General features: G+C 39.8%; 1 protein-coding gene across 1 annotated transcript; it reads left to right on the forward strand.

Annotated features, from left to right (window-relative positions):
• The first annotated feature begins 41 nt into the window (after window positions 1-41).
• Window positions 42-26,839, forward strand: LOC122330988 (cat eye syndrome critical region protein 2). The gene is made up of 18 exons (XM_043228389.1): window positions 42-1,493; window positions 13,590-13,684; window positions 15,743-15,926; window positions 16,046-16,173; window positions 16,265-16,333; window positions 16,444-16,511; window positions 16,991-17,154; window positions 18,378-18,467; window positions 18,556-18,700; window positions 19,309-19,438; window positions 19,603-19,640; window positions 19,758-19,849; window positions 19,932-20,058; window positions 20,495-20,853; window positions 20,982-21,131; window positions 21,235-21,958; window positions 22,077-23,853; window positions 23,974-26,839. The coding sequence occupies exons 1-18, from the start codon at window positions 1,374-1,376 to the stop codon at window positions 24,029-24,031; spliced, it is 4,518 nt and encodes a 1,505-aa protein (XP_043084324.1). The 5' UTR covers window positions 42-1,373; the 3' UTR covers window positions 24,032-26,839.
• Window positions 26,840-27,191: the final 352 nt, after the last annotated feature.

Consider the following 27,191-nt stretch of genomic DNA (forward strand, 5'->3'; position numbering starts at 1 on the left):
ACTCCCAGTGACATAGACAGAGAATGAACAGCTTTCCGCTAATGAAACTTGACACACATTCACACATATACACACAAACACAAGCATGCACATTGCATTGCACAACTTCATCTTAAATTACAAAAAAGTACCACGTTAACATTAAAAAATTATGCTTTTAAAGACATTAATATATATTTCATCCATATCTGCTACATCCACTGGACAGTTGCAAATAACTGTTTATGATCATAATGAAACAAATGATGGGTTATCTTGCTGTACTACAGCAAAATGACATTTTTTTTAATATTTAAAAAAAGGACAACATTTTAAATTTACATGGACTACTTGTAAACAGAAAAAAGAAAATATACCTTATATTAACAAATGATTTAACAAAAACGATAGATAGATAGATAGATAGATAGATAGATAGATAGATAGATAGATAGATAGATAGATAGATAGATAGATAGATAAACCGACAATGTGAGTTACATCTTCGTGTCAACAGGGGGCGCTGGATCCTTATTTTGAACACCAATTCCTCATTAACATCATTACGATTAGTTCAAAGGTACTAATTGTAAAACCCCCTATCATTCCGGTGTTTAAAAAATAATAAATAATAATTCGACCTCAGTCTTCATTTCAATTTATGTTTATAATCACTTTGCCTACGGTATTATTTAAAACTTTAAATAATAAATAAATGACAGTGCCAAACAACTCCTGGGTGTAACAAACAGCAGCCCCAACAGGCCTGATAAGTGACTTCATTGAACTGTCTTATGCTACTACAGCTAAACCAAACAAATGATGTACGATGGAAAAACCACTAATTAAACGCAAAAGGCCAGTGTAATGTATTATCATTCTATCCGTCGTTTATATCTAGATCAATCACGAGGATACTCCAATAACAACAACAACAGAGCAACTTCCCTTTCAACGAAATTCAAATGTGTGTGCATTCCCTTTAAATGAACATACCACTTCAAGAGAAGGTAAGACCTGACCGCAAAACGGACTAAGTACGATATTCCTTCTCTCGCTGTGACTCGATCAGGTCAGCTAGCTAGCAAAAGTGGCTGCTATTATAAACAACGTATATAACAAAGTTTAGGTTTGATTTGCTCCGATAGTTTATTTGTTGTGTTCCGCGCGAACCCCTCTCGCCGGGGCGGATGGTAGCGCCCAGCCCATCTGTTCTCCTCCTGTGAAATGCGGATTGAAACAGATTGTACGACTCTACGGGTCGCAATGGCTACTGCACCGCAAGGACAACAAGTTTTACTGTTCAGTTAAACAAGTCTCGTGTGAGGAACCCGCCGGACGGAATCGTCTAAGCCGCGCTTGTTAATGCGAGACACTCGTTGGATAACGTAAAAATGTCCCAGGGATGTATAACTTCTGCGGAGGAGATCCAGTCTTGGTGGGAAGTCCCCGCCATAGCGCACTTCTGCTCTCTCTTCAGGACGGCGTTCAATTTACCAGACTTTGAAATCGAGGTAAATTATACCTGTGCGCACTCGTTTCCTTTCCGTTCGTTAAAACGAAACTAAACGAAACAAGCTCAACTTGGCCGTATTTCCCAGCCACATGACTGCGTGTTTGTCACTTTAGAGATTCACGCTGTTAGTGAGTTAACGTTAATAATGGCATGTTACGCCAACGCACTTCTCTGATAGCGATATCGATCAAGTCAGTTGTTTAGCGTTGGTTTGTATAATAACAGAACTAAACCGTCCAACCTAACGTACACAAAACACTGAACGCGCTGTCTGTTGCGTTTGTGATTCTTATTAAGGGCAGGAGTTGTTTTGTGAGTGTTTGGTGTTGTCTTTGTTTTGTTTTTTTAGTGCGTGACACAGTTGGGTTAACTTATGTCGCGCGCGAGACTTCGTTTAGCCTTGTTACGAATTAATATAAACGGTCTGTTCGTGTCTCGGCGTTAATTTTTTACCGTTTAAAGTCGTCTGTTCATTCTCGCGAAACCTGTTTTCGTTCTTTCATTTCGCGAGAGGCGTCGAATAAGTCTGACTCAAACTTCCTAGTGACTTGATTAACTGGATCACCTGGGCTTGTTTTGTCGCGCTGCGTTGTTTAAACTCGGGCCTTTGTTATAATCTCAAGCCAAGTTCACGATTATCAGGTTAAAAGTTTACTGGCTCGCAGGCTGCCTTCGAATTGGTCATCGTTTCATACTATTTGTGTTATTTATTTAGTCACTTTACAATGAAGCTGTAAAATTTAGTCTCAGGTTGACCCGAATTTCAGCCAGAAACTTTTAAATAGACTCGTTTTTTTACGCTGAGACCTCGTTTTTTAACATTTCCCCTTAAATTACATTTGGAAACAGCGGTGAATTGTCCTGGGCGTCAGTAAACTCGGTCCATCTCGACCCCCACATGTGTGAAACGTGCTGGTCCCTGGCTTTGTTATTGCAGGAGGAATTTGAGGTGCTGATCACCGCGTGCTACTTCCAGAAAAAAAGTTATAAATGGCGTGATCAATTGGGAATTTCACAGTAGAGATCAACCCATGGTGACCTGTTTATGGCGGATTATTTTATCATGGATTATTAAGTCTGTTTTTTTATACTCAACTAAACAATAAAAAGTTTTACAGCAACATTAATTTATTTTACATAAGTATTGAATTATGCAGTTGGTGCTGTTGTTAATTTTAGTAGCTTATTGTTCGAATTTTGCAATAACCTTTCTTAAGAATAAATTGGTGTAATTAAAAAAAAGTCATAAAACAGTACTTTTAAATAAGTTGCTTTGCCTCTAGGCCCTACATTGTGTAGACGAACCATGCCATTGATCAATAGAATATAAACAAGCTAATTAGGTTGAAGGATGAGTATTTGTTAAAAAAGACATCAAGACAATTATCAGTTTCTAATTGGTACGTTTGATCATTGTTTTGGCATGGACATTTTTTCGGGGTTTTTTTTTTTTGTTTTTTCTAACATCCATCTTCATGCATATGTTTACTATGTGCACAGTTTGGTAATCTTATTTAATGCAGTGATCGCAGATTACAGGCAGCGTGTGTCAATGCAGTGTCAAAGGATTTACATTCAGAGGGTGGGAGTCTGTGTCAGGCGCAAGTCATTGACCGTTTCGCGATTCATCCTTGCATCCTAATTGCATTCAGTGTAGGTGTCCAAGGTCATTCAGCACAAAAGCTCTCAGTCCCACTTCAGTATCCTGGTAACTTCTCAGCCGTGCCTGAATGGGACTGTGAATAATCCAATCGGTTGCTTTAATCTTGTGATTGAGATGTTTTTCAAGTCATCCCTCACATTGCGCCAGTCTTCTGTTATAATCTCAATTGTCCCAGTGCTTATTAGTGTTGGAGTGGCTGTTCAACGCGGCAGGGATTCTGTTGTCTTTACATTATCGCAAAAGGTTGGACGTGTTTTGGCATTGTAAATCTTTGAGTTCGGGTGCAAAAATGTTGAATTGAACTTTTCTTGCATCCACTTTATGTCAAACTTTGTCAGCTCATTTGCTTGAGCTACTCAACACAGGTTGGTGGGAATATAATCAAAGCAGATTCCCCAGCAACACGCTCAAAGATAATATGGTGATGCATCGGCTTAGCTGACATTTTCATGTACCCCACCTGTTTGTTTTCAGCCTTTCTTGATCTTATCCAGGGCTATGTCTAAAAAAAGCAGGTGGATAGTTCGGTAAATAGATCGCAAATCCAGTTGTAAGAGGATACAATGTCTTTTACGTAGGAGAAAGCCTACCCTGTTTGTCTTAAATGAACAGATTTACTTTGCAATTCGCCTGATTTGTCACGTAGACCTTAATCATCTCACCTGTTGAATTTTTGTCGTTTAAATGAAAGTTTGACTTTTGCACATTTTGAAATAATGGAAAAAGTAAAGTCTTATCAAATAATCGTGCATTATTTTGCCATAATAAGGCTGAAAACCACTGGAAGATTGAATTTGCTGATGAGTGTCACAAGCTTTGTATGTCGAACACAGTGGATATTACAAAGGCAATGATCCAGTGTGAAGTTTAAGGTGTTGGCCAGCTCCTTTTCTTCTCAGGATCCGTTCCGGGGGCCGACAATGGAGATTCTTCTTGGCAAGCTGACAAAACGGTTCCTTGCACATTGTTCCTTGGTTACACTTCACAGTCGCGCTTCATATCTCTGCCCTAGATGAGAGAAGGGCTCGGCAGGAAGAAGCCTTATTCGCTTGGGCTCTCTCCGTGCTCTTTGTCTGTGTGAAGCACGCTTGATTTCCTGGCAGTGTGGCTGTGAAACGAGCCCTGAAATCCCACCGCCTCCCAGAGCTGAGAGAGGCCGAGTCCTTCAGGATGTCCCCCCCTCACCCCTCATACACAAACACAGCCAGAGGACAGAGCCAGCCGACTCCACGCAGAGGATGAGAGTTGCTGTTTTGTTGCTTGTCTGTTTTCATATGTCTTCATTATCAGTTTGATGGTGTCTAGAGAGTGGGTAGATAATTGATCTGTGAGCATTTGTTCCAAGCATTTGCTTCAGCAAAAGATGGGATCGGGACTTAATTTAGTTTCTGAATTGATTATATTTGTTGGGCAAAGTCAGAAATGTGGGCAGCTGGAGAAAGTCAAACTCATTGAGCTGATTACTCAAAGTTCTCATTTTAGGGAACCAGCCATCTCAAGCACTTTTTAATTGAGTAAGAATTGAGCGTGGTTGCGATCATTTGATCCTCTTAGTAGATTTGCAGCCATTTTAATTTCTCCTAAACCAGATGCCAGTTTGTTGACTTCAGTTTAAACAGTTCAGCATTTTCGAAGATGATTTATTTGTTTTTTTCTTAAATGGCTCTTGTATATTTTATTTTTGTAAAAACTTTCTAATAATTCTTTGAAAATTTGAAAGATAAAAAGCTGCATTTATTTAAAATGGAAGGTATGTTACGTCTTAATTTTAATGTTTATTTGATTAATACAATTTTTATTAATTTGTTCATATTAAACAACTTTACTCACACCAAACATCTGGGTAAATGAAATTAGTCACATTTTATAAGTAGTCATATTTTAAGGAAATGGTGATAAGTTTTAATTACAAAAATCAAAGGATTTGTATATTTAAAAAAAGGTTCAATCATGAGACAGTCAAACTGTATAAAGTGATATTTAGATATCATGTTGCAAGTTCTTGTAATTGCAACTTTATATTTCACAATGTAGGTTTTGTTTAAATCTAAAAAAAATAATAATTATACAGTAATGGTAATCTATGTGTGTTACTCATTCTTTGTTGTTGAAGATTTGCAAAGATTAAATTTTTACAGGGTTTGATGCAGTCATCCTTGTAATTGACTTTTCACTTGATCCTCTTGTGGCTGGGCGTTGTTGCACAGGTTTGCTAGTTGTTTCTGTCTTTTCTAACGAGAGTCTGTGACTGAGTGAGTTTATAATTCAGACTAATTAACGCTCGTCTCTGTCAGAGATCACATAGACCATTGTGCAAGAGCTCATTAAGCCTTTGTCAAGCTCTGACGTAGCACGTCCACGTGTTCGCTGACAGCTGTTTGTCTCATCCATGATCTTTTTTTTTTTTTTTTTTTTTTACATGGCAGAATTTTCTCAGTGTCTTACCAGTGGATTATCACAGACTCCCTCCCATTCATCTTCCTCATCTCACCTTCAGCTCTGGGTACAAGTGCCCCCTTATGCTCTTTCCTCCACCCAACTTGGGGTTGTGTGTTCTGCCAATGCTGAATAGAGCCTCATTCTTGTTCCTCCTCGCACACTGCTGCTCCATCATTGGCCCTGGCATGAGCATGACTAAATCACAGATGGTGGCTTTCTTTGCCTCTCCCCCCGGAGAGCTGAGATGGTCGTAACTGGGTGCTGGTGTTCGTCTGGGGCACCTTTTCTTTAGGGCCTCGCGCCGCTTGATTGTAAAGGGAGATTTAATCTCAATGGGGCCTGGCGGAGCTGGAGCCGACAACGGCTCTTGTTTTGAAAAGCAGATGGATTAAGATGAGGAAAATGGATTTGTGTCAGGAGGATCTGTAGTGCTCTCTCGTTTTGCTCTGACACCGGGTGCTGATTGAGAAGGATGGCCGTGAGCGCGTATGCGTGTGCATGTGTGAAGCCTGTGTTGAATTAGCAGCTTTGATGTGTAAGGGGCTCATCCTCAGTAGAGCTGTGGTTTTGAGGAGGAGGAAGTGAGCTCTGGCTGTGGGATTTGCACCATCAATAACCGATGGGTCATCAGGTCTTGTTTCGGAACTCAGATACCATTGCTTGAAAAGGACCACTTCAACGACCTTCATTCTGGATAATTTAAACAATCCACTCCATTCAACCAGAAGACATTCACGCGTTAACAGTTTCATTGTTAATTAGTTTAAGTGGCAAACAGTGTCTTGGCAGATTATTTCTTATCTTCAGGCTTAAGATTTTTGATCTTTTGATTCTCAGTGATGACTGGAGTAATGATGATGTAAATTTAGCCTTGCCATTGCAGGAATAAAATACATTTGAAAGTTAATGGAAATAGGTTAGTTAACATTAACTTTTACAACAACTTTTACTGTATTTGTGATCAAACAAATTAAGTTTTGGTGATCATGAGAAAACAAATTAAAAACATTTATAAATCCTTATTTTCTCAAATACTCAGCGTCTCTTTTTCTGATTCTAAAAACGAGGCCTTAAACCACCTTGGCGACTACATAACAACCACCTAGCATCATGGTGTCAAGTTTTGCATTAACTTTGCATTCCTCATGTGTTTAATAATGACCCCGTGCAACAGTGAATCCATCATATGTGCACAACACTTTTCTGCCTTTAACCACCGTATCCATCCACATTGTGATCAGGGACTCCCCTCCCCCACCTCTGATTGACAGGTGAGGGCAGAAGTAAATGTATCAGATGGTTCCACATGGGGTACGGGTGGAGTGGGGTGGAGGGGTTTGTACTCTGCGGTGTTTGTTTCAGGCAGCTCCATTGTTGAAGCGCCCCATGGCTCCCAGTGTCTGTCTCCAGTTTGAGGCTGCCGCTCCACACGCCGTTGCTTGTTTGTGTTTCGTCTGGGATGAAATCGAAGCCCCCATTGTGATCCTAGTTTGTCGGGTTGGGTGTTAACCCACTTAGAGTGTGACTGTCAGGTGTTCCTCAGAGCAACGTGCTGTTTTTCGCTCGTGGCAGCATGATGCAAGAACCTGCTGGGAGCTCGTAAGAGCACGATGGGAAATCTGATGTTTAGTGTGTCATCGGGGATTGCAGCTTTCTCCCCGCAGACAGTTGAGTAGGTGGGGGTGGCAGCAATGGGGGCTCTAGCGGGAATGTCACCCTGCAGGATGGAGTTAGATGGTGGGGGAGGCTGTGTGCATGATACGTGAGGGACCCTCAGCCTACAGCGGAGGTGGCAGTGAGAGAGTGTATGTGTGAAGCTTGCGTGTGTGTGTTTTGGAGGGTGTGCTGGGGGGTGTCGATGTGCTTTGAGAGGCGAGTTTGTAACAATGGCCTGGCTAGACCCACTCATCTGCTCTTGGGAACAGTTGTTTGGAGAGAAGCCATGGTTGTCTTGTCTGTTATGCTTATGGTAATGTTTCCTGGTTATGCTCACACCACGACACGCTCTGTTCACTGATGTTAAAAATAGTTAATGTCAGTTTGCTCTGACCTCCTTTTTCGGATTAACTCAACCTGAACTCTGAATTTGGACTTTCTGCTTGGACGTTCTATGCAATAAAACAATCAACCCTGTCGTCGTCTTTTTTTTTTTACTACTACTACTACTACAAGGATATGCTTGCTTAAACTAGTTGCTAGCAAATGCAGCTTAATACATGCCTGCATTCAGACTCAACATGGACTTGACAAATTGCAATTGACAAATTAACTTGAATATTGTTAAGGCATATAAGGAGAAATATTTTATATCTGTATATAGTGGAACTGTTTAGATGAGTCACTTCTGTAGTCTGTGTAGACATTTTAATGAGTGGTATTTAAAGAAAAATCATCGGATGCGGATTTACCATAAGTGGATATGAATCTTTAGAGTCTTAATGAAAAGTCTATAATTTACTTTGGCTAGAATTTCTCAATGGTAGTGTAAACACAATGGGTTTTTTCCCCCAATTTTATTAGACATTGTCAAAAAAAACTATTTTGTTGCATGTTCCTTTAAATGCTAATGAGCTCTGCCCCTCTCTTCTGTGGGGCAACAAGCCGTTTTGGTTACTTTAGCTGTGTAACTTACTAACTAGCACATTATTAGTTGATCATCATTAGAAAAGATTCATAAAAATCCCTTATACTCACTTTTTAGTAAAGCTGAATTACAAATTTGCAGGAATAAAAACTTGTTTAGGTTGTCCCTTAGCAGGAATACTTTAATGAACACTGTAACATTTTATCAAATGTATGCTGTTGCTGTAATTAAGTTATTTTGCAGTTGTATTTGTTAATGTTTTGATGATAACTTATTCTTGTTCTGAGTTCATTAGTATCACTGTGCATGCGTCCAATTGCTCAGTTTTGTTTTACTTTCCCTGACAAACTAGTCCTGTGTTAATGGTCCGTACATAAGCACATTATTGCACCTGGTGGTATAGGCTAATATCCTGTTTAAAATGTTGGCAACAGGACCACCAAGTGGAGGCTACGCTAGAGACTTGAGAATATGGAGAGGTCATTGTGAGGGGAGGTTTCCTAGAGTTAATGATCCCCATTCAGTCGTCTGTGCAATGATCCCAAACCCTGGATGTGTCTGGCCACCCATCCATGGCCACCTGTTGCACCTGGCCCTGACATTGAGACCTGTGTCCCAGCTCTGCCATTTAAGCTGCACTGCTCTTGACCCTTTCTATAATTTGGCCGGTGGGTGGTATGTCAAAAATACTATTGCAATTGAGCCCAAAAATGTTTTGCATTTTACACAGCAATATAATAATGCCTAGCTATGAATTTAATATTTAAAAAGTTAAAGCTACATAATGTAATCAGATTATTTAGTGATGTATAATCTGAATTAAATAATTTTTAGAAATTGGTTATAAATAGAAGACATAAAAAAAATAATACACATGAATTTCACTGGATGAGACAATTATTTGTAAAAATATACAGTATGTATTGTACTTTCAGTAGAAAGGGTAAATAGTTAGGGCTGTCAGAGGACTAAATGTCTCATAAGTGGTAATAATGCACTTTTTGCACTTGTGACTCTATTATTTGGACAGCAATTTTATGCATGGTTAAGTTCTTCGGAAGAGAGGAACAATACCTTATCTGGATTGTATCACTCCACTGTACGTTATCCTCAACTGCCAGTCCAGCATTGCTCATCAGAATCTGTTGCACTGCAAGTTTATACAAGAAGAAAGTCTAGGTTATTGTAAGATCCACAGTTAGGTTGTGAAGGTTTTACTTCATAATGTTGCTGTACTGTTAAGTAGGTTGAAAGTGTGCCATCAAGAGATACAGTTCAGGGAGTGGGGTGGACACTATATAGATAGAGGAACGTCTTCCTGTTGCTCCCTTACCCAACAAAAGCTGTTAATTGTCCATTTACCATCTGTAGAATGTTTCTGGTGTGCACCAAGGACTGATACTGGAGGGCGGCTCAGTTTTGCCAAAGCTGTCATGGCAGATACCCCAAACTTTATCAGTGACATTCAGTTAGCTCTGGGACTGATAAAATATACAACCTAATGACTTAATAAACTGTTTTCACTAGTGTCACTTCAAACATTTTTGAACTGCAGATGTCAAATGACCTATGTCAGCCATGTTAAAGATTTGCTTGAACTATTAAAGGCATAGTCTATTCTTAAAAATGTCAGACAGGGTGAGTAAATGATTACAGAATTGGCATTGTTGGGAGAACTCTCTTTAACCTTGGACTTGACTGAAAATGTTATTCCTAATGACTCATCAAATGCTATCACTTGGCTTTGCCATACTCGCCATACCTGTTTTGCTAGTTGGTTAAGAAAAAAGATTGAGGTCGGAGATCTTCAGGGAGCTGTTAAAGGAGTCTTGGTAAAAGAAAGGACATGCACAACATTAATTCCCCTTCTCTGCCATCTGAGCCACTGAATGGCACTTCAAAAGCGAAGTGGGGTTGTGTTAATCCCCCGCAGTCGGCCTCAGGTTTGAAGTGTGATCAAAGTCGAGGCTGCACTGATAGATGGGCCCACTCTGGCCCTCTTACTGTCAAGGGACCAAGAAGTTTAGTAGGCGTAACAGAGGATCTGAGGGATGCGTGGAAGGCCAGAATGGCCCATCACTTGAAGATGATCCTGGATGTTCATGACTACCCCAAACACACAGTGAGTGAGAGAGTTGTGAAGAGAGGGTTACAAATAGAGGAAGGCATGTATAGATACAAAATTTGTCCGGCCATAAGCCTTTTTGTTACGGTGGATCCATTTCACCTCTGGACTTCTTGTCTGAGCAGACTGTCTCCTTCAATAAGGAGTTTCATGGACATTTTAGACTCTTTATTGAGTACCTGAAGGGGATAATCAATAGCTTTTAAATTGCTTCTACAATCAACCCAAAATAGCCTAATAGATCCAGCATGTTAAGCAATACCACTGACATCTTTTCCTAGAGAACAATCTAAGGACAGTGGTTTTTTTTTTTCACCTTAAGCACAAACGTGTCTCATCCTGTTTTTCAAGCTCCCTCTCTGTTTTTCCTCCTGCTGACACTGGGCTCCTGGTTTCAGTGCCTCTCTGCAGCCAGGAGGTGTGTGAGCTGACCCTCCGTGACCCCGTTCTCTCCGCCATTTCTCTAGAGAAAAACGGCAATCTGCAGCTTGAGTGAGTCTCACAATGAATGGATGGGCTGCCTCTCTCGCCCTTGAGTTAATTTTGTAGTGTCACTCTGCTCTAAAGGGGTAAAGGGGGAGGATGTTTTATACTGGAGCTGAAAAGTGCTCCCTGTTGCCTGAGGGACTGAGCGGCTCACTGAGTCCTCGTGAAAGGAAAGCAATCGCAGTAGCTAAGCTCCTTGAGATGGACCAGTGATGGAGCACTGGCCATTTACATTTCTTCATCTCTCCCCCCCTCTTTCTTGGTGACATTGGACATCCTGAAGAGAGAGTTGTGCTGGGTCAGCCTTGCCTTCACCATGGCTGTGGGCTCATGCTGTCGCTTAGCTTCTCTTCTGCTCCTTTCAGTAGGCTGGAGTTTGCAGTCCCACTTACTGCCGCTTCATAAACCCTCAATAGCTGCAACACAATGAAAGAAGATGGGGGTCAAGGTTAAACCTCAGTTCCATCTTATTCGCTTTATCAAGAACCTGGAAAATGTTTGTGTGCATTTTCAGTGCAGTTATTTTTTTTTTTTTTTTACCATACTTCCAACTTTGTTAGGTGTTTCAAGTTAGGTGGTTTATCATACTTTCTTACTCTTGTACTATTCCATTCTTATTCATATTGATATTGACTTACTGCTTTTTGTATTGGTTTTCATAGATATCTAATTTGCTTTTAAAATTGCAAATTGCAGTACACATATTGCAAAAATCCTATCAGAGCAACCCAGGACGAAGTGTCTTGCTAAAGGTCATGATGGTAATGGCTCATGGATTGCCTCTTGAAGGGACTGAGTCTACATTGGTGCCCAGATATTTCATTGGCTACACCAGATGTTAGGATTTAATGCATCACTTTGCTTTAGAAAAAGTAATGCTACTTATAGTACTCAAACTTCAAACGAATCACATCTCAAACTTTTCTTAAATGCACTTTTTAAGTTAGATTTGAGTTGTACTTTGAGTTGTCTTTTTGGTAACACTTTAGTTTAGTTACTAATTCTTACTTTTAACTAGTAGCTTATTAGCATGCATATGACTAGCACATTGGCTTTTTATTAGTACAAATTTTTTTTGATTGCTTATTCCTACCTCATACCTAAACTTAAAGAAATAGTTCACCCAAAAATGAAAATGATGGCATATTTTACTCATCCCCAAGCCATCCTAGGTGTATGACTTTCTTCTTTCAGAAGTTTTTTAAAAAAATGTATCCGGGCTCGTTCAAGTTTGGTAATGCTCCTGGGTAGTGGCCATTATTTTGAAGCTCTGTAAATCACATATATCCGTTGTGAAACTAACCCGTTATGACTTCCTTTTTTTCTGCATGAATGTTGAGTTCCGGCTTCTTGGCTGACTTCTGACTCGATGTACGACATATGACGTTGCATCATACCTAAAGTTAAGGTCAGCCAAGAAGCCGGGAACTCTGCATTCTCGCAGAAGTCAGTTATGTATGGTATAATTTAACTAGAAATATTTTTATTACAAAAAAACCATGGATCAGAGGAGATGTTTTACATCATAGTACTTGCGGATATTACCAATTTACGGAGCTTCAAAATAATGGCCACTATCCACGAGCATTAAATCAGCATGGAAGAGTCAGGATAAATCTTTTTTTAAAAACTGTTTTTGTCTGAAAGAAGAAAGTCATACACCTGGAATGACTTGGGGTGAGTAAAATATGGCATCATTTTATCATTTATATTTTTTTTTTTTTAAATAACTTTATTTTATTTATTAAGTAAGTTTACTGAGGCAACATCTTGGTTAATAGTCACAACTGGTCCACCAACTAAAGTGTGACCATCTTTTTGATTAACCAGTAATGATGATGATAAATTGCTTTTGTCCTGCTTGCTTCAAACTTTAAGTGCAAGATTGAGAACCAAGGCTGCTACAAATTGCAAAGGCTTGGACAGTTTGGTCATGTTAACACCACTAAACTAAAATGAACTAAGCAAGTTATTGTATTGCAGTTGGTCTCTGTGTTGTGTGCTTACTAATAAAGACAAGAGTTAATCCAAAAGGTGCATTTAATCCTTTTGAATTATGTGTGCTTGGCCAGATCTTATTTATTGCTATACATACTAAAATGTACTTACTATGATTATACTCCAACTAAGAGTTGACCTTGGGCTAAATGCCACTAACACACAGGTAGGAAAGCATAGACATGAGAATAAGTAACAGGAAGTTGGGTTTATCCAAACCAAATTGTCTATGAAGGTACTTTTGTAGCTGTGTAATCTTGCATCTTAAAAAAAAATCTAATTAAGGTGACACTACTTTCACCGATTGCACAATTACAAGGGGTTTTAATGTGTGGCTCTTGCAAACAAAAGATGTTTGTCAGGTTGGTTCTTGAACTGGCTATGCTTGAGTGCCATCACTCAACTTCCTCATCACAGGCAGTTCTTTGTAACGGCAATTTGTCTTTCTCTGGTTTTAGTCATAATGCATAATGACAACCTTAGAACGCAGTCAAACATGATCTGTTATTGCATCCCTTTACTGTTAGCTTTAGTAAGTGTTTTGTAAGAGAAGGTTATACAGTTTCGCTGAAAATGTCTCACTACCATATGAAATTTATAAATCCACATTACTAATGCGAGTGCCTCACGCTACGCAGCTTTAGTTAGCCATTTTCTCATCAGTGAAAGAGTGGTATAAAAATGTCAGGCTGGGCTGTTAAACTGATATCATTTCCTCAGTTCATAAAAGCAGCTGCTAGTTAAACTCAACCCTGCTATAATAGCTAACCTCCCCTGCTTGATGTTCTCTGTTTGATAGGAACTTGAGCAAGCACTACTGAAACAAGACCAAGACTTCCTCTCAGACCTCCTCTGCTCCCTGCTGAAAGGATGTTACCAGCGAAGAGACATCACGTAAGCACATTGCCATCAGTATTTCCTGTTCCTACCTTTTAGTCACAATGAAACTGAAGTAGCAACAGTTCTGTTCTACCATATTTTGATGTACATCATAGTAAAACTGATTGATTAAAAAAAAAAAAAAGGATGAGGATGTTTTAATTAAAAATTGTGGGGTCAAAACAAATGTAAAAAATTACTCTTATATTTTAGGCTACTTAATATAAATTGTATTGAGACAAATTTATTTTTAAAAATATAAGTACAATGTAATATGTATACAGTAAGTGCATTGTACTACATTAAAAATTTAAATAAGTATATAGTAGTTATGGCCATCTACTATAAAGTGGGACCAAAAAATGCTAAACATGCGTTTAGAAAAAAAAAAACAATAATAATAATAATAATAATAATAATAATAATAATAATAATAATAATAATAATAATAAAACAAGCTCAACAAAGTCAGTACTTGTGGCATAAGGAGTAGTTTTCACTTACCCCTCGTTTTCTTATTTTACAGTGGTTCTCCAATAATGTAAACTTAAAACCATAATTTTTTAAATAGTTTAACCACAAGACTTCAACAATTCTATTAAAATGATTTTAATGTGATAAAATTTCTTACTAAATTAATTTCACAATCTTTGCTCTGAAAAGTTATATCTAGTTTCAACTTTATTGTCATGAAAACATAATGCCCTAAAATTACTAATTTTTTTAACAGCTTCACAAGTTCACAAAAATGTAAACGCAATGAGTTTTTATAAAATTTCACATTTCTTTTAATTCCTCCTTAAATTCATTTCCACTGCAAGTGCCATGGCAGAACCTCTTTAATTAAAAAAAAACAAACCTTTTTAGTATTATGCAAAATCTTTTACAACTTGTATAGAACCTAAATTATTCCTTGTATTGAGAGTACTGTATTATTTTTGGTATTTCGCAATGCTTCTCTGTGCTCTTGAAAGATCATGTTATTACCCAACCCATATCCTGTGCTTAACTCTGAATCCATCTCCATCTGCATGTGACCAGTTTCCCGTAGTAGCGTTGTAGTCATGCAGCTAGGTTACCTGCAGCAGTAGTAGGTCAAGGGGCCATGGGCCCCATCCCTGTAAAGAGTGTGAGTTATTGTGTGAGTCAGTGCTGTGATGAATGACTGGCCCCTAAAGGGAGCTCCCTTCCATAGCGGTGCCTCATCAGCAGCAAAAAGAAGTCCGGTCGATGACTGGGTAGGCAAGAATGATCCCTTTCGCATACTCAGGCAGGCCGTTAACAGGACGCAGGGTTTTATTGGATTCGACAGCAACTGGCATCCAGGGGGAGGCCGCGGGGCACTGGCCTTTCACAGAAGTGCCCTTTTCATTCTACATGTGCTAAACGCCCCAGCAGAATGGGGGAGGGAGTGTTACGGATGAGAGAGAGAGAGGCAGAGAAAGATGGAATGGCAGGGGGCCTGCAGCTGTGAGAGAGATCATTCTGCTTTCTCAAGATAAGCCTATTCTTTCTCTCCTTTTTCCTTCTCTACCTTCTTTCTTGTTGTCCTGAGGCTTACCCATGCCCTACGCATTAGCACAAGGAACTGGGTTTTGAGTTGATCGAGTTGATCCCACCCGGAACACTATATATATGTGTGTGTGTGTGTGTGTGTGTGTCTTGTGTATAAAAAAAAAGTACATGGTTTGTGTTGCTTTTACATTCATAAGCTAATTTTTTAATATAAATTGCTGTATGGAAACAACAGTTCCTAAATGGGCATCCAGAGTCATGTGACTGCCTTGAGACATTTGACTGAATAATTTACAGAGATCAGTGACAATGATTACTTTCCAGAAATATGTTGACATGATGTTGCTTCCAGACATCAGGCCAGCAAGTGTTTTGTTTCCTATTGTTAGCAAACCTACAGATTGCCAGGAAATTTTTTGACACATGGGTGAAAATTTTATTTATTTTTTTCTCCCCATAGTTCGGATGGATGTTTTAATTGTTTAGTTTGAAATGACTAGATATAAAGATGCATTATAAACCAAAATATTCAGGTTTGTATTTTTTTTTTTTTTTAAGAATTCAGTCCTTTGGCAGTTACCTGGAAGACATTATCAATTACCGCTGGGAACTGGAAGAAGGGAAGGCCAATCCACTGAAGGAGCACCAGTTTGAAGAGCTGCCACCCCGCACACAGGTGGAACTCTTGCACAGACTCTGTGATTATCGTCTTGACGCTGCTGATGTCTTCGACCGGCTCAAGGTAGCAAGCATGTCATAGCACTAAAACAGATACAGCTTTTGCACTTGTTTGTTCAGTACTCACCATAGTAGAAGGGGTCAAGATGTGTTTTGGCCTAAAATAAACCTTGGGTTTTGCAGGGCCTGGATGCAGATAGTTTACGTGTTGAGCCTCTGGGCCAGGATGGGAATGGGGCCCTTTATTGGTATTTTTATGGTACGCGGCTGTACAAAGAGGAGCCAGTTGAACCAATGTCTCCCCAATACAGGTATGGAAAGGTGCTTTCACAAAAACCTACAAAAACCAACAATAGCAATTATATTTGTGTATATAAAAATGTATATAAAACATTTTCACAGTGACAGTTACGACAGAGAAAAGAAAAGAAGAGGGAGGCCACCAAAGAAGTCTGAAGATAGACTGGCAACGTAAGACCTCTTTTAAACATCCATTAAATGCATTGTTTTAAATGTTGTTCAAAAGAATTAGCGCTTGGGTGCATTATTTTGAAAGAAGTGTCTAATCTTGCTTGCTTTAGGGATGAGGAGGGGGAAGACTCTGTGAAGGAAGAGGATGAAATTGTTGTGGAGCCCAAGTCTGTAATAGGTGAGACACTAGAAACAAGTATTGATGCTTTTAATTTTAGACATAAAGATAGCAGGGTTATCAAAGAACCATTTTTCCTTCATTATGATTCTGCATCGTAAGTGCCCAGGGCGGCTGTAATGCATGTCTGCTGCAATGTGCATGAAATGCTCTTTCAGCAAAAGCACAAAATGTGGAGCTTTGAAATTAAAAGCTAGTAACTATGCCAGCAATTGTACCTTGGTGAATAGAGATTTCTAAAAGATCAAAGTTCAAGCTACTGGTTGGTAGCTAAATAGATGTAGTAGTATCTGACAAATCATTATTATTAGGATGATTTGGTTTTTTTATAAAATTATTGCATTTTATTTGTTATTTTTCTGTGCTTTGAGTTTTTTTTTTTTTTTTTTTTTTTTTTTTTTTTTTTTTTATAACTGAGCTTTAAAAATGAATGTTTTTGAATGTATTTACAAGGTGATATTTGTGTAATGTGTTGTCAGAGCGTTGCGAGCGTGGGGCCTGGTCTCTGGTGTGTGATACAGAGGAGCAGTGGGTCAGTCTGGCTGAAAGTGTCAAGGACAATATCTCTCCTCAGGACCGGCACCTGCACCGCATCATCACTCAAAACTTCCTGCCTGAGATCAGAAACATGATTGAACACAAGGTGAGAGAATTTATGCTGTGTGATAGCACCTCATGTGATGTAATCATGAGTCACGTTATGAGGCAAACCAGGATATAGGTTATAATCTTAGTTGAGATTGCCACCATATGCAGTTAAACAGTGCCAGTAGGATGTTTAAATGTTTTTTTGAAAAGTCCTTTGAGAGTAATTTGATTTAAACTCTTTAAAAACATTTAAAATTAAATTAAAAAATATTTCCTTTTATATATTGATTTAAATTTAAAATGTATCATTCTTAAAATCCTCAAAATCAGGTGTAATTATACTCTATACACTGTCTTAAGATTAATTTTCCATGCAGGGTCCATTGTCCCTAGGGACAATTGCAAGTGCTTCAGAATAATAGTATCTACATGGTGCAGCAGATTAATAATGCTCAAGTTTAGACCAATATAATATTAAAGGTTAAACTTATTTCCATATTAGGTCATTTTCATATGCACATAGATAATAGATGAACTAATATTGGCTTCATCTTACTAGTGAGAAACTGTCTGTATCGGATGCATGTTGATATGCACATTTTGCAGTGGTGTTAACATGTCATTTCCGTGGCTAATCAAGATCTATTAGAGTGTCTGGTTGCCATAACTACCATGCTCCCAGCAATCACCATTACATACTCTCACTGTAAAATGTATGTCTTGCTTGAGTGCTTCCAGCATTATGTAACTTCACATTTTCCACACCTGTACATAGATCTGTAAAGTACCAGATATTTTCTTTCGCAAGCTTGATGCAACGGGTTTTAACTTGGACAACTGCCTCTTCAAATCAAACCCATCCACCCACTCTCACACATGCACACAAGCAGTCTCACAGCCCTGTCAGAGCCAATCCATCTAGCCGTCGTCATGTGACAGGCTCTCACCTTGAAGAGAGCTGGAGCATGGTGATTGACGGCCTGCAGTGCTGCAGGTTTTTTGACCTCTTAAGTGGTGATACCACAGACACTCTGTCTTCTAGCATGGAATTAAGTGTTGTAGGGTAATGCACAAAACTGAAGATTCTAAATATACTGAGATGGGGGCAAAGATGGGCCTTTGTTGCCATGGGCTGTTTGGTTTTGTGATGACACCCTTTAACCTTCCTTCAGCCTCTTGGTTAAAACAAAGGGCATATTCAGGAGGGGTTGAAACCCCCTTTCAAGTGACCTATCTGACACCCACATGTGTATAACTGACAAGGTTATTCTTCCCCAGGAGAAAGAGATGAAGCAAAAGCTACTTAATCCGCCCAAGGAGCACAACAGCTATCACCATACTGAACAAAATGGCAGCAAAGAGAATGGGGTTGGCTTTTTTAAAACACATGTCAGCACTTTCTTATTTATCTGTGTAATGTTAGCTAGGAGTTAAATTATGAATTTGTGCAAAGCAGACACGAGCCACAAATGAGGTGGACAAGCAGAAGGAAGAGGACCTGGAAAGACAAGTCCTGCTCGCTGAACAACGAAAAGAAGAAGAGAGACTGCTTCAGGAGGAACGGGAGAGAGAGGAACAGGAGAGAGTCAAAGCTGTCGAGGGTGAGTCACACTCAAGGTAACAGGTGACCAAAGTTTCCCCAGAAGCGTGATCAAACACACACTGACGCTAAAGCACATTCTGTGGTCTTGTCTCAACATGGCGGTTTTGAAGTCAGCATGCTTTTAACCCAAGGCTGCTTTAATCATACAAAGAGCTGAGCTAGGGGAAACGATCAACCTCACTCCTCGTGAGAATCATCCAGCTCTGATATCCCCTGTCAGAGGGTTAATTAACTCTTGATTGTGCTGCTGCTGATGGGCCTATCCACATTAATGTATTATGGATGAAGATCGGGCCTGCAGTTCTCTCCAGTGGTTTCTTCCACGAGCTCTTTTAATCCTCCCAGCAGGGTGTGTCAGTCAGGGCCTTTAATGTCAGCGTATAAAGCACTTCTCTCCTTTATCTTGCCTGTGCCCTTTGATCAAATGTGCCTTCTAAAGCTGCCTGATGAATTGCTCGTATTACTACTTGATTTCGTTTGCAAACTTTTCATCACCTTGGCCCAGGCAGAGGTGGGCAGGTAACAACTGCAATATTAATGGTAATAAAAAGTGTAAAGTGGTTTATTACCGTGTCATTCACTCATGTGTTTTTCTATGTTGCTCAGAGCGTGCACGTAGAAGGAAGCAGCGAGAGGAGAAGGCCTGGTTGCTCTCTCAAGGAAAAGAACTTCCCCCTGAACTGCTGAATCTGGAGACTCACTCACCTAGTCGCCGAACACGTCGCACCAAACAGTTGTATGGACATCTCCCAAACTCATTATTAGCTTTTAAATTTTGCAAAAAGTTTCCTAGCATGCATTTGATGTTAACAAGTAAAATGAATAAATATGTGCAAGCTATTATGTGTAGTTCGTGTGGCTATTGCTATACATTTACTTTTTTCTCTCTCTGTATTGTAGTTATGACATAGATGATGATTACACAGCTCTCTACAAAGGTACGTTTAAACAACAGTGTTTGTGTTGTGGTCAAACCACAGTGTTTGTTTCCTCATTCAATACTTACAGTAAAGTAGAAGTTCCACTGAAATAATGTGAAATTATTTTCTTGTCAGTGTTGGAGGCCCTGAAAGCACACAAAGATGCCTGGCCTTTCATGGAGCCTGTTGATGAGTCTTATGCCCCCAACTATCATGAAATCATACAGGTGGGCGTACAAGATGTTATAAAGAAATTAGTTTGACCATGTTAAGATTAATTAAAAAAAGCTATTTAAAATGTTTTATCAGACTCCAATGGACCTGTCGACCATCGAGAGAAAGTTGAATGATGGGGAGTACGTTGCTAAGGATGAGTTTGTGGCTGATGTAAAGCTTATGTTTGAGAACTGTCTCGAATACAATGGAGAAGAGAGTGGTAAATATGATTTAATGCTGTTTTTTTTTTTTTTTGGCATGTTAGGCAGAAGAGCTAAGCAGAAGTGAAACTGTTTAAAAATATTCTGCTCCTTAAAATGTAGGAATGTGTAGCAGTGTTTAAAAATTGAGTAAAGCAAGTCATAAAAGTATTGGAATTATGTGGAGAGGCTCTGACATTGATTAATAGCGAGTGATTGAGCTGTCCTCCAGTGCACCAGGTCCTGCAGTGCCACAGAGACATTCCAGCCCCGCAGCTCCCCTCCCTGGAGCCATCCATCCATCAGAATGCACTCCCCTGGGGGTGGCGGGGTCAGAGGTCAACTGTGGTTCTGTGACCTGGTTGGTGTGCTTGCTGTGCATGGGGAGATGAGATTTTCTGTGTGTGTGTGTGTGTGCGCGCGCATTCACTTGTTTACCTGTCCGTATCTCCTCAGAATACACAATAATGGCTGAGTCCTTGGAACGCTGCTTTAGCCGAGCCCTACTGAAGCATTTTCCTGCTGAGGATGGAGACACAGATGAGGAGTTTCATGTGAGCAGTGAGGATCGTGACCGCAAGGATAAGAAGAAGAGCAAAAGTCACAAACAGTCAGGTCCTGAGAGCTTGATCAGAGCCACTGAGCAAGTTCAAAAACGCAAAACATCCAATAGTGGAAAAGGAAACAATCAGCAACAAGATAAACCTAGATCTGCTTTACAATACCCTCCCCCACACTACACCAATGGTCCCCCTTATCCTCATAACATCCACCCAGGACAGCAGCAGACTGGCATGCTACATCCTGCTCAACAGGTTGGACTACACAAAAAAAATTTGTTTATTATTTACAGCTGAAACAATAGTTTTGACTTATCACAAACGTTCTTCTGGAGCACTTCTTGTTGATAATTTATGAGAGATGTGTTTTTTTGCCTATATAGTTTCAACAGTCTGCAGGTCCTTTGGGACCAGGAATGTATGCTCAACGAATGATGATTGATCCTCAGTATCCATATCCTGGACAGAGATCCCTCATGTCCAGACCACCAGTGGAACATGGAAATCAGCATATTCCTCAGTACAACATGCAGGTATGTAGTGATTTTCATCCAGCAGTATTTAGGTTCAATCACCTACAATTTAACTCACACCTTGATTGTTTTTAATGATTAACTTTCATTCATTTTTAATCAGGGTTCCCACATAAATGGTCCACATCTTGGACCTAGATATCCAATTGGACCTGATGGCCAACCGCTTCAACCTCCACATCAGCAACATTCTTATCCTGGTCCTACTCATGGTCCTTCTCTTGGCCCAAGGCCAATGACCCTTCAGCCTGGAGGTTTCTGTGCCCCTCCACCTGAGGGCAACATGTACCCTTCACAGCAGCATCCAGAAGGGCAGTCCATGCAGCCTATGGGGAACCGGTACCCCAGGCCAGGTGTCCCAATGCATAGTTCCTACCCTCCTTATGGACCCCATAGTATGAACGTGCCCAGGATGTGGCCTCCCATGAACCATCATGGGCAGTCAACACCTGGTGGACCTATGATTCAAGAGCAGAGTGCTACAAGCCAGCATCCATACAATAACAACATGATCCGTCCTCCACACAGTACTGGTTATGCAATAACAAATGGACAATATAGAATGCCCTCTGTCAGCTCCCAAAGTCCCATTGGCCAAAGACCACCAGGGGGCCCCCAGGTCTCAAGGCCACATTTGGCTTCCATGCTTGATAGCCCAGAGATGATTGCCCTCCAGCAGCTCTCAGCCCCATCATCTCATCATGTTGAGAACTTTCAGCCCGCCCCACTAAGTGGTGGTAATGCTTTAGCTTCTGCTGAAAACCAGCTCATCAGGCCTGTTAGAGATGGTTCTTCGGACATCCAGCACACTCCCGTATCCCCCAAAGGTAAGAGTTGATATTCCTTGCCATATTTTGGGATTGCACTATTGCTTTTAATTAAAAAAATAGGATGTGCACCTGCAATTGTTTAAACGCATATTAACACCATTGTATATCCCAACAGGTGTGAGTCCAAAATCTGGTGATAAACCATCAACTAGAGAAAATGCTCTGACTGAAGCTGACAGCCATTCTCATCCCAATCCAAGAGAAAAATCTGAGCAACCTTCTTTAGGAACATCTTTGGCATCTGTGTCCAATTCAAGCATGGAAGGCCCCAGTCAGAATGAAGAGAAACCTAGATTGTCAAATCTAGAGAAAATCCACAGTGATAACCATGCAAATTCTCAATTCCAACCAGGTCCCCCACAGCAAAAATCTGTGGATGACTCTTCATTACACCTAAATGGTTCTCAGCCAATGTCGCATAAAACTCCAGATAATATTCCCCAGTATCACTCTCAACAAATCCATAAACATGTTCCACCACAGTATATTCAGAATGGTTCTCAACGACAGTCTCAGAATGTTCCTTCACATGTTCTGCAGAATCTTCCTCAACAGATGGCACAAAATGCATCTCATCAGTATGCTCAGAACAGCTCACCACAAATCCCACACAATGGATCAGTCAGAGGGCCACAGGCAGGACCTCTTCATGGAATGCCACAAATTCCACCTCAGGGCAGTCAGCCTGGTGTTCATCAGCCTACAACCCTTAGCTCTCTACCTCCTAGCCACCCTGTATCACATCCACTTGCTCAACCCTCTCCAGCTGATCAGGGAGACCAAAGGCCTTGTGAGCCTACCAGCAGGAAAGTGTCAGGTGGGAGTACATCTTCCCAAGATAATAACAACGCTAACATGAGAACTGATTGTGCGAGCGGGCTTTTCAAACCACAACCTTTCAGTCCAGAGTCACAAACCCAGCTAGGAAGGCAGGAGCTAGCACCCCTTCACAATCAGGCTCCTCCAATACACTCTCAGGTTCCAGAGAGTAACACTGTGACCCAGTATGGTACAACTGAGCCAGCACATCAACACTTTGGCCCACAGATGGGTAGAGGATTACTCCCACCAAATCACCAGCCTTATCCAAACCATGGACCACCATCACAGGGAAATAACCCTCATCAAAATCCTGCACACTATCCTGCTTATCACCAACAAGGTGTTTCATACCAGTACCGCATGGCCACACAGCATCCTCAAGGTCAATCCAGCATGTATCCTCAGTTCCAGCAGCAGTTCTATCAGCACCCCCGACATAGCAGACCTGGATTTCCATCTGAGGAGTGGCCTAGACCTCCATACCAGCCTCAGCACCCAATGATGCCCAATTCTTACCCATCACCATCCACTGGAAGTTTTAATGGTCGACACAAGGAAAATAGCATGTCTCCACATGGCTCAGATGGATCGGTTGGGAGCTTAATGTCACCTAGTCCTTTACCTGATGGGTCCCATAGCAGTGCTTTGGAAAACAGAGAGGATGGCAGCCCCGCTAAACAGGCAAGGACTGAAGAACCTTCTGAGCGTTCTGAGAGCCCAAAGGAGATCTTGGACCTGGACAGCCATAATGCAACAGCTCAACATCGTAATTCAGCTCAGCCACACCCCAGTTTCCCATATGGGCCTCGTGGCATGCAGCAGAGTGGTGCTCCTCCACCCCATATGGTGGTAAGTGGGCCGTATTCTGGCCAGCACTTTCCCAGTCCACATTTTGCAGCACCCCATCCTCATCCACATTTGATGGAAGCTTTACAGAGGCCCCAGCACCTACCTTTCTCTCCAGGCCAATCTCGCATGGCTATGTATAGGCATTCAAATGTTGCAGGACACTTCCAGGGAATGATGGTTCCTCAAAGAGCAGTGGTTGCAGAACACTTACTTCGCACTGGGTAAGAGATCTCATTTATCTCTCAAATCTTATAATTGACTTGGATTCAGAAAACATTAATCTAAATTTGTATATGGCATGCCTTCACATACATTTTTCTTACCTTTTTCTTGTCTGATAGGCACCAGATGTTGGGTACAACTTCTCCCAATGGTCCAGGCAATAAACAAGGAGTATGAAAAGTAGGATTTCATTGGAAAATCAAGGAAAATGTATATCTTAGAATATTGTTACATCCTGAAATATACAAAAAGGTAGAGACAACAAAATATTAAGATTGTTGATATGACCATTTGCTGAAAAATGCAAGTTATCATTTGAAGTCCTGATCCTCAGACATACTCCACTACCCACCTATAAAATGTTTTTGAGATAGAGATAACCCATCCAAGTCTGGATTAGGTAACCAAGAGGTGGGATCATTGACCAATGAAGAGCTGTGAATCTTCAGTCCTGTTTATTGCTCAAATACTGTTTGAACTTCATAATACTGCTCCACAACTTCTCCTTTCAGCCTGGAATATCTTTTTGGTCTCATTTCCTACAAAGGAACAACATCTCCAATTTCCTTTTGGATGGGCTTTTAATTGGGAAGTAGATAAACAGTTTTTTCCCAGGTCATGAGAAGAGCAAAATGTGATTTTACCAGTTCATGTTCTGGTTTAAAGTTAAACTCAGGTGTAGTAAATATGGTACTGGGTCTACTGGAGCTTTTTCCAAGCTTTGTGGACAAACTAGACCCAGTTGCCTTCATGTACTTGTTGAATGTTCGGTGAAAGATTTTCAATATAGTAGTAATTCAACTTAAGGAATAAAAGATGGATCTTGTGCTCCACTGTGCAACACCTTACCTGGAGTGTTTTAATGAGGTGATGTTCATCTCAACTAAAACATAGTATCCACTTGGTTTCTGGTAATGTGCATTGTTTTAATACCACTTCAATTTGAAGATTGTCTTTTTTTCTTAGACTGGCAGAGAACTTGGCTGCTCTATTTGTTATGCACTAGGAATAGTCTTTCATACTGGAATTAGTGGCCTTGGACATAAATTAGACGTTTGCTCCTTTTGTATGGGACTAAATTCTAACTTTTCACTCAAGTTGTCTCTAACTCTGATGTGTTGTCTTGTTCCATATTGATGTGTCCTGCTAATTTGTGTGCACAGAATGAATCAGATTTCAGATACTGAGGTAGCCATCTTTCACCTCTTAATATCTAGTTTTCTAGTAATCTATAGCTTTTGGGATTCCTTGAAGGCTGGTTTATTGCTTTCACCTGATATCATTCATCACTGGTCATCAATCTTAAAATATTATAATTTTTTTTTCTTTCATATATTGGAATGTAAATTGAATTTTTGTCTCAATTGACAACCAGCTGGAGTCGCAATACTAAAAATGCATTAGATTAGAGAATATATATCAGCCTTAACTTGTAAAAGTACCACTGTAGCTCCTTTTATCAAATAGGAGAAATGTTGACGTGCTCATATTTTACATGTATGCTTTCACTTTTAATTCAATGTACTGAATGTGTCCTCAGGGTGTAGTGGTTTTAATACGGGTATTGTCAATAGAATCTTCATAGGAAAAAAAACTGCAATTAAATGTCACTGGAACTGTTTAACTTCAATTCATCTGTTGTCTTCAGTACAGACATAGGAACTGGGCAAGCAGTACTTGGGGTTAATGGTGTTCTTTGAATTAGTTTTAAATGCTTTTTTTCTTTTTAATAGAGGGGAAAAGGTTGATCTAAATGAACTAGAACTTTTGTTCATTTTAATTTCTCCTACTATTGTCCTGCACTAAATGAATTTTTTTAATTATTATTATTGTTCTCTCGGTCTGTCTGAATTACTATTTTACTCAGATCTTGTTGACAAACCATTGAAAAGAAACAGCAATTTGTGAATATGGCAGCAAGAATATCTACCTCATAATGCCAGATTGTGGCACATTCTTCATTCCCTTCATAGACGCATGCAAAAAAAAAAAAGAAAAAAAAATGTTTTGGACACTTCAATATCCTTTTTATGATTTACCGCTCGATTCATTCATCAACACTATATATAGCCTTAATATGTTCACTTGCAAAACCGAAGGGTAATTATTAATTTATCAGTGCCAAGTTTGAACATGATTAAAACCATCTGCATTCCACTTTTTGAATGTTGGTGTTTAGAACCATAAGTGAAATGAAGGCAGCATCCTAGAAGGTTTTGCCATCATTTTGTGGAATCCATGCTGAAGTGGAAAAGAGGTTGTACACCTTTTGTGGGAAGGATTTGAGTGATTTTTGTGGAACACTGAGATCATTTGTCCCAGAAACCTGTGATGGTGCAAAATGTTGGAGAGTAATATTTTAGTATTTTTGTGACATGTGAACTGTTTATATGTATTTTATGAACTAGGGATATGGAAATATTAGCAGCCGTGAGATGACATGGACCTTGTCCACCATTGTGTACCTGTCTTTGCTCATAAGTTAAAATGTATCACTTTAGCAGTCTGTCAGAGGACTCTTTTCTCCACTGTTAATATATAAAGGGATGATTTAGTTGTTATGAACTACAAGAATGTGTGGATTTTGCTGTGTACAGATGTTTTTATTTTATTTTCTTTCACCTATTGGTGGCTATTGGGTAACGGATCTGTATCTCGAAATCCACCCTTCCACATCTCTGCTGTCATTTATTCTGTCTGTACTAGTTAAGAAACTAGTTGGTTTAATGTGAATCATATTTATTTGCTCTCTTGTTTTTTTTTTTTTTTTGTAAATTTTTGTCTTTTTTTTTATATATATAAATGTGTTGTTTGTTTTGAAACGGTTCACTTTACCTCAGTAGCAAAGATGGCATCCAAAACAACACCTGTAACTTTCATTATGTGAAGTTTACAAGTTCTTACCTGGCTGACAAATTATTTTGGAAATGGACTGAAGTATTTTCTATACTGTACATTTCTTAGAATAAATTACGTTTCATTAGATGTTGCTCTCCATTTTTTGTTCATTTCTCCTCATAAAACAGGTGACTAAAAGTTATACAATTATATTAATATACAATGGTTAAGTTTGATAACTTAGTCTTTAGTGCAACATGCAACTTGGTACTAGCATTATAAATTACGTTAACGGTTATTACCATATATATAGAGAGGAGAGAGAGAGGAGCTGTGATATTCTGTCGCTTGTATTAGTGTACTCACAGAAGTCTCAAACATTTCAGTCAGGATTCAGAGACCTCACTGGAGATGGCAGTAGTAAAAGATTTCGCTCTCTTAGTCCTCACTCGTGGTCTTACAGACTTTGAATCTATAAAAAGCAAGACCGAAATTAATT

This window comes from Puntigrus tetrazona, chromosome 25 (genome assembly GCF_018831695.1).
Source record: "Puntigrus tetrazona isolate hp1 chromosome 25, ASM1883169v1, whole genome shotgun sequence".
In the NCBI taxonomy this organism is placed as follows: domain Eukaryota; kingdom Metazoa; phylum Chordata; class Actinopteri; order Cypriniformes; family Cyprinidae; genus Puntigrus; species Puntigrus tetrazona.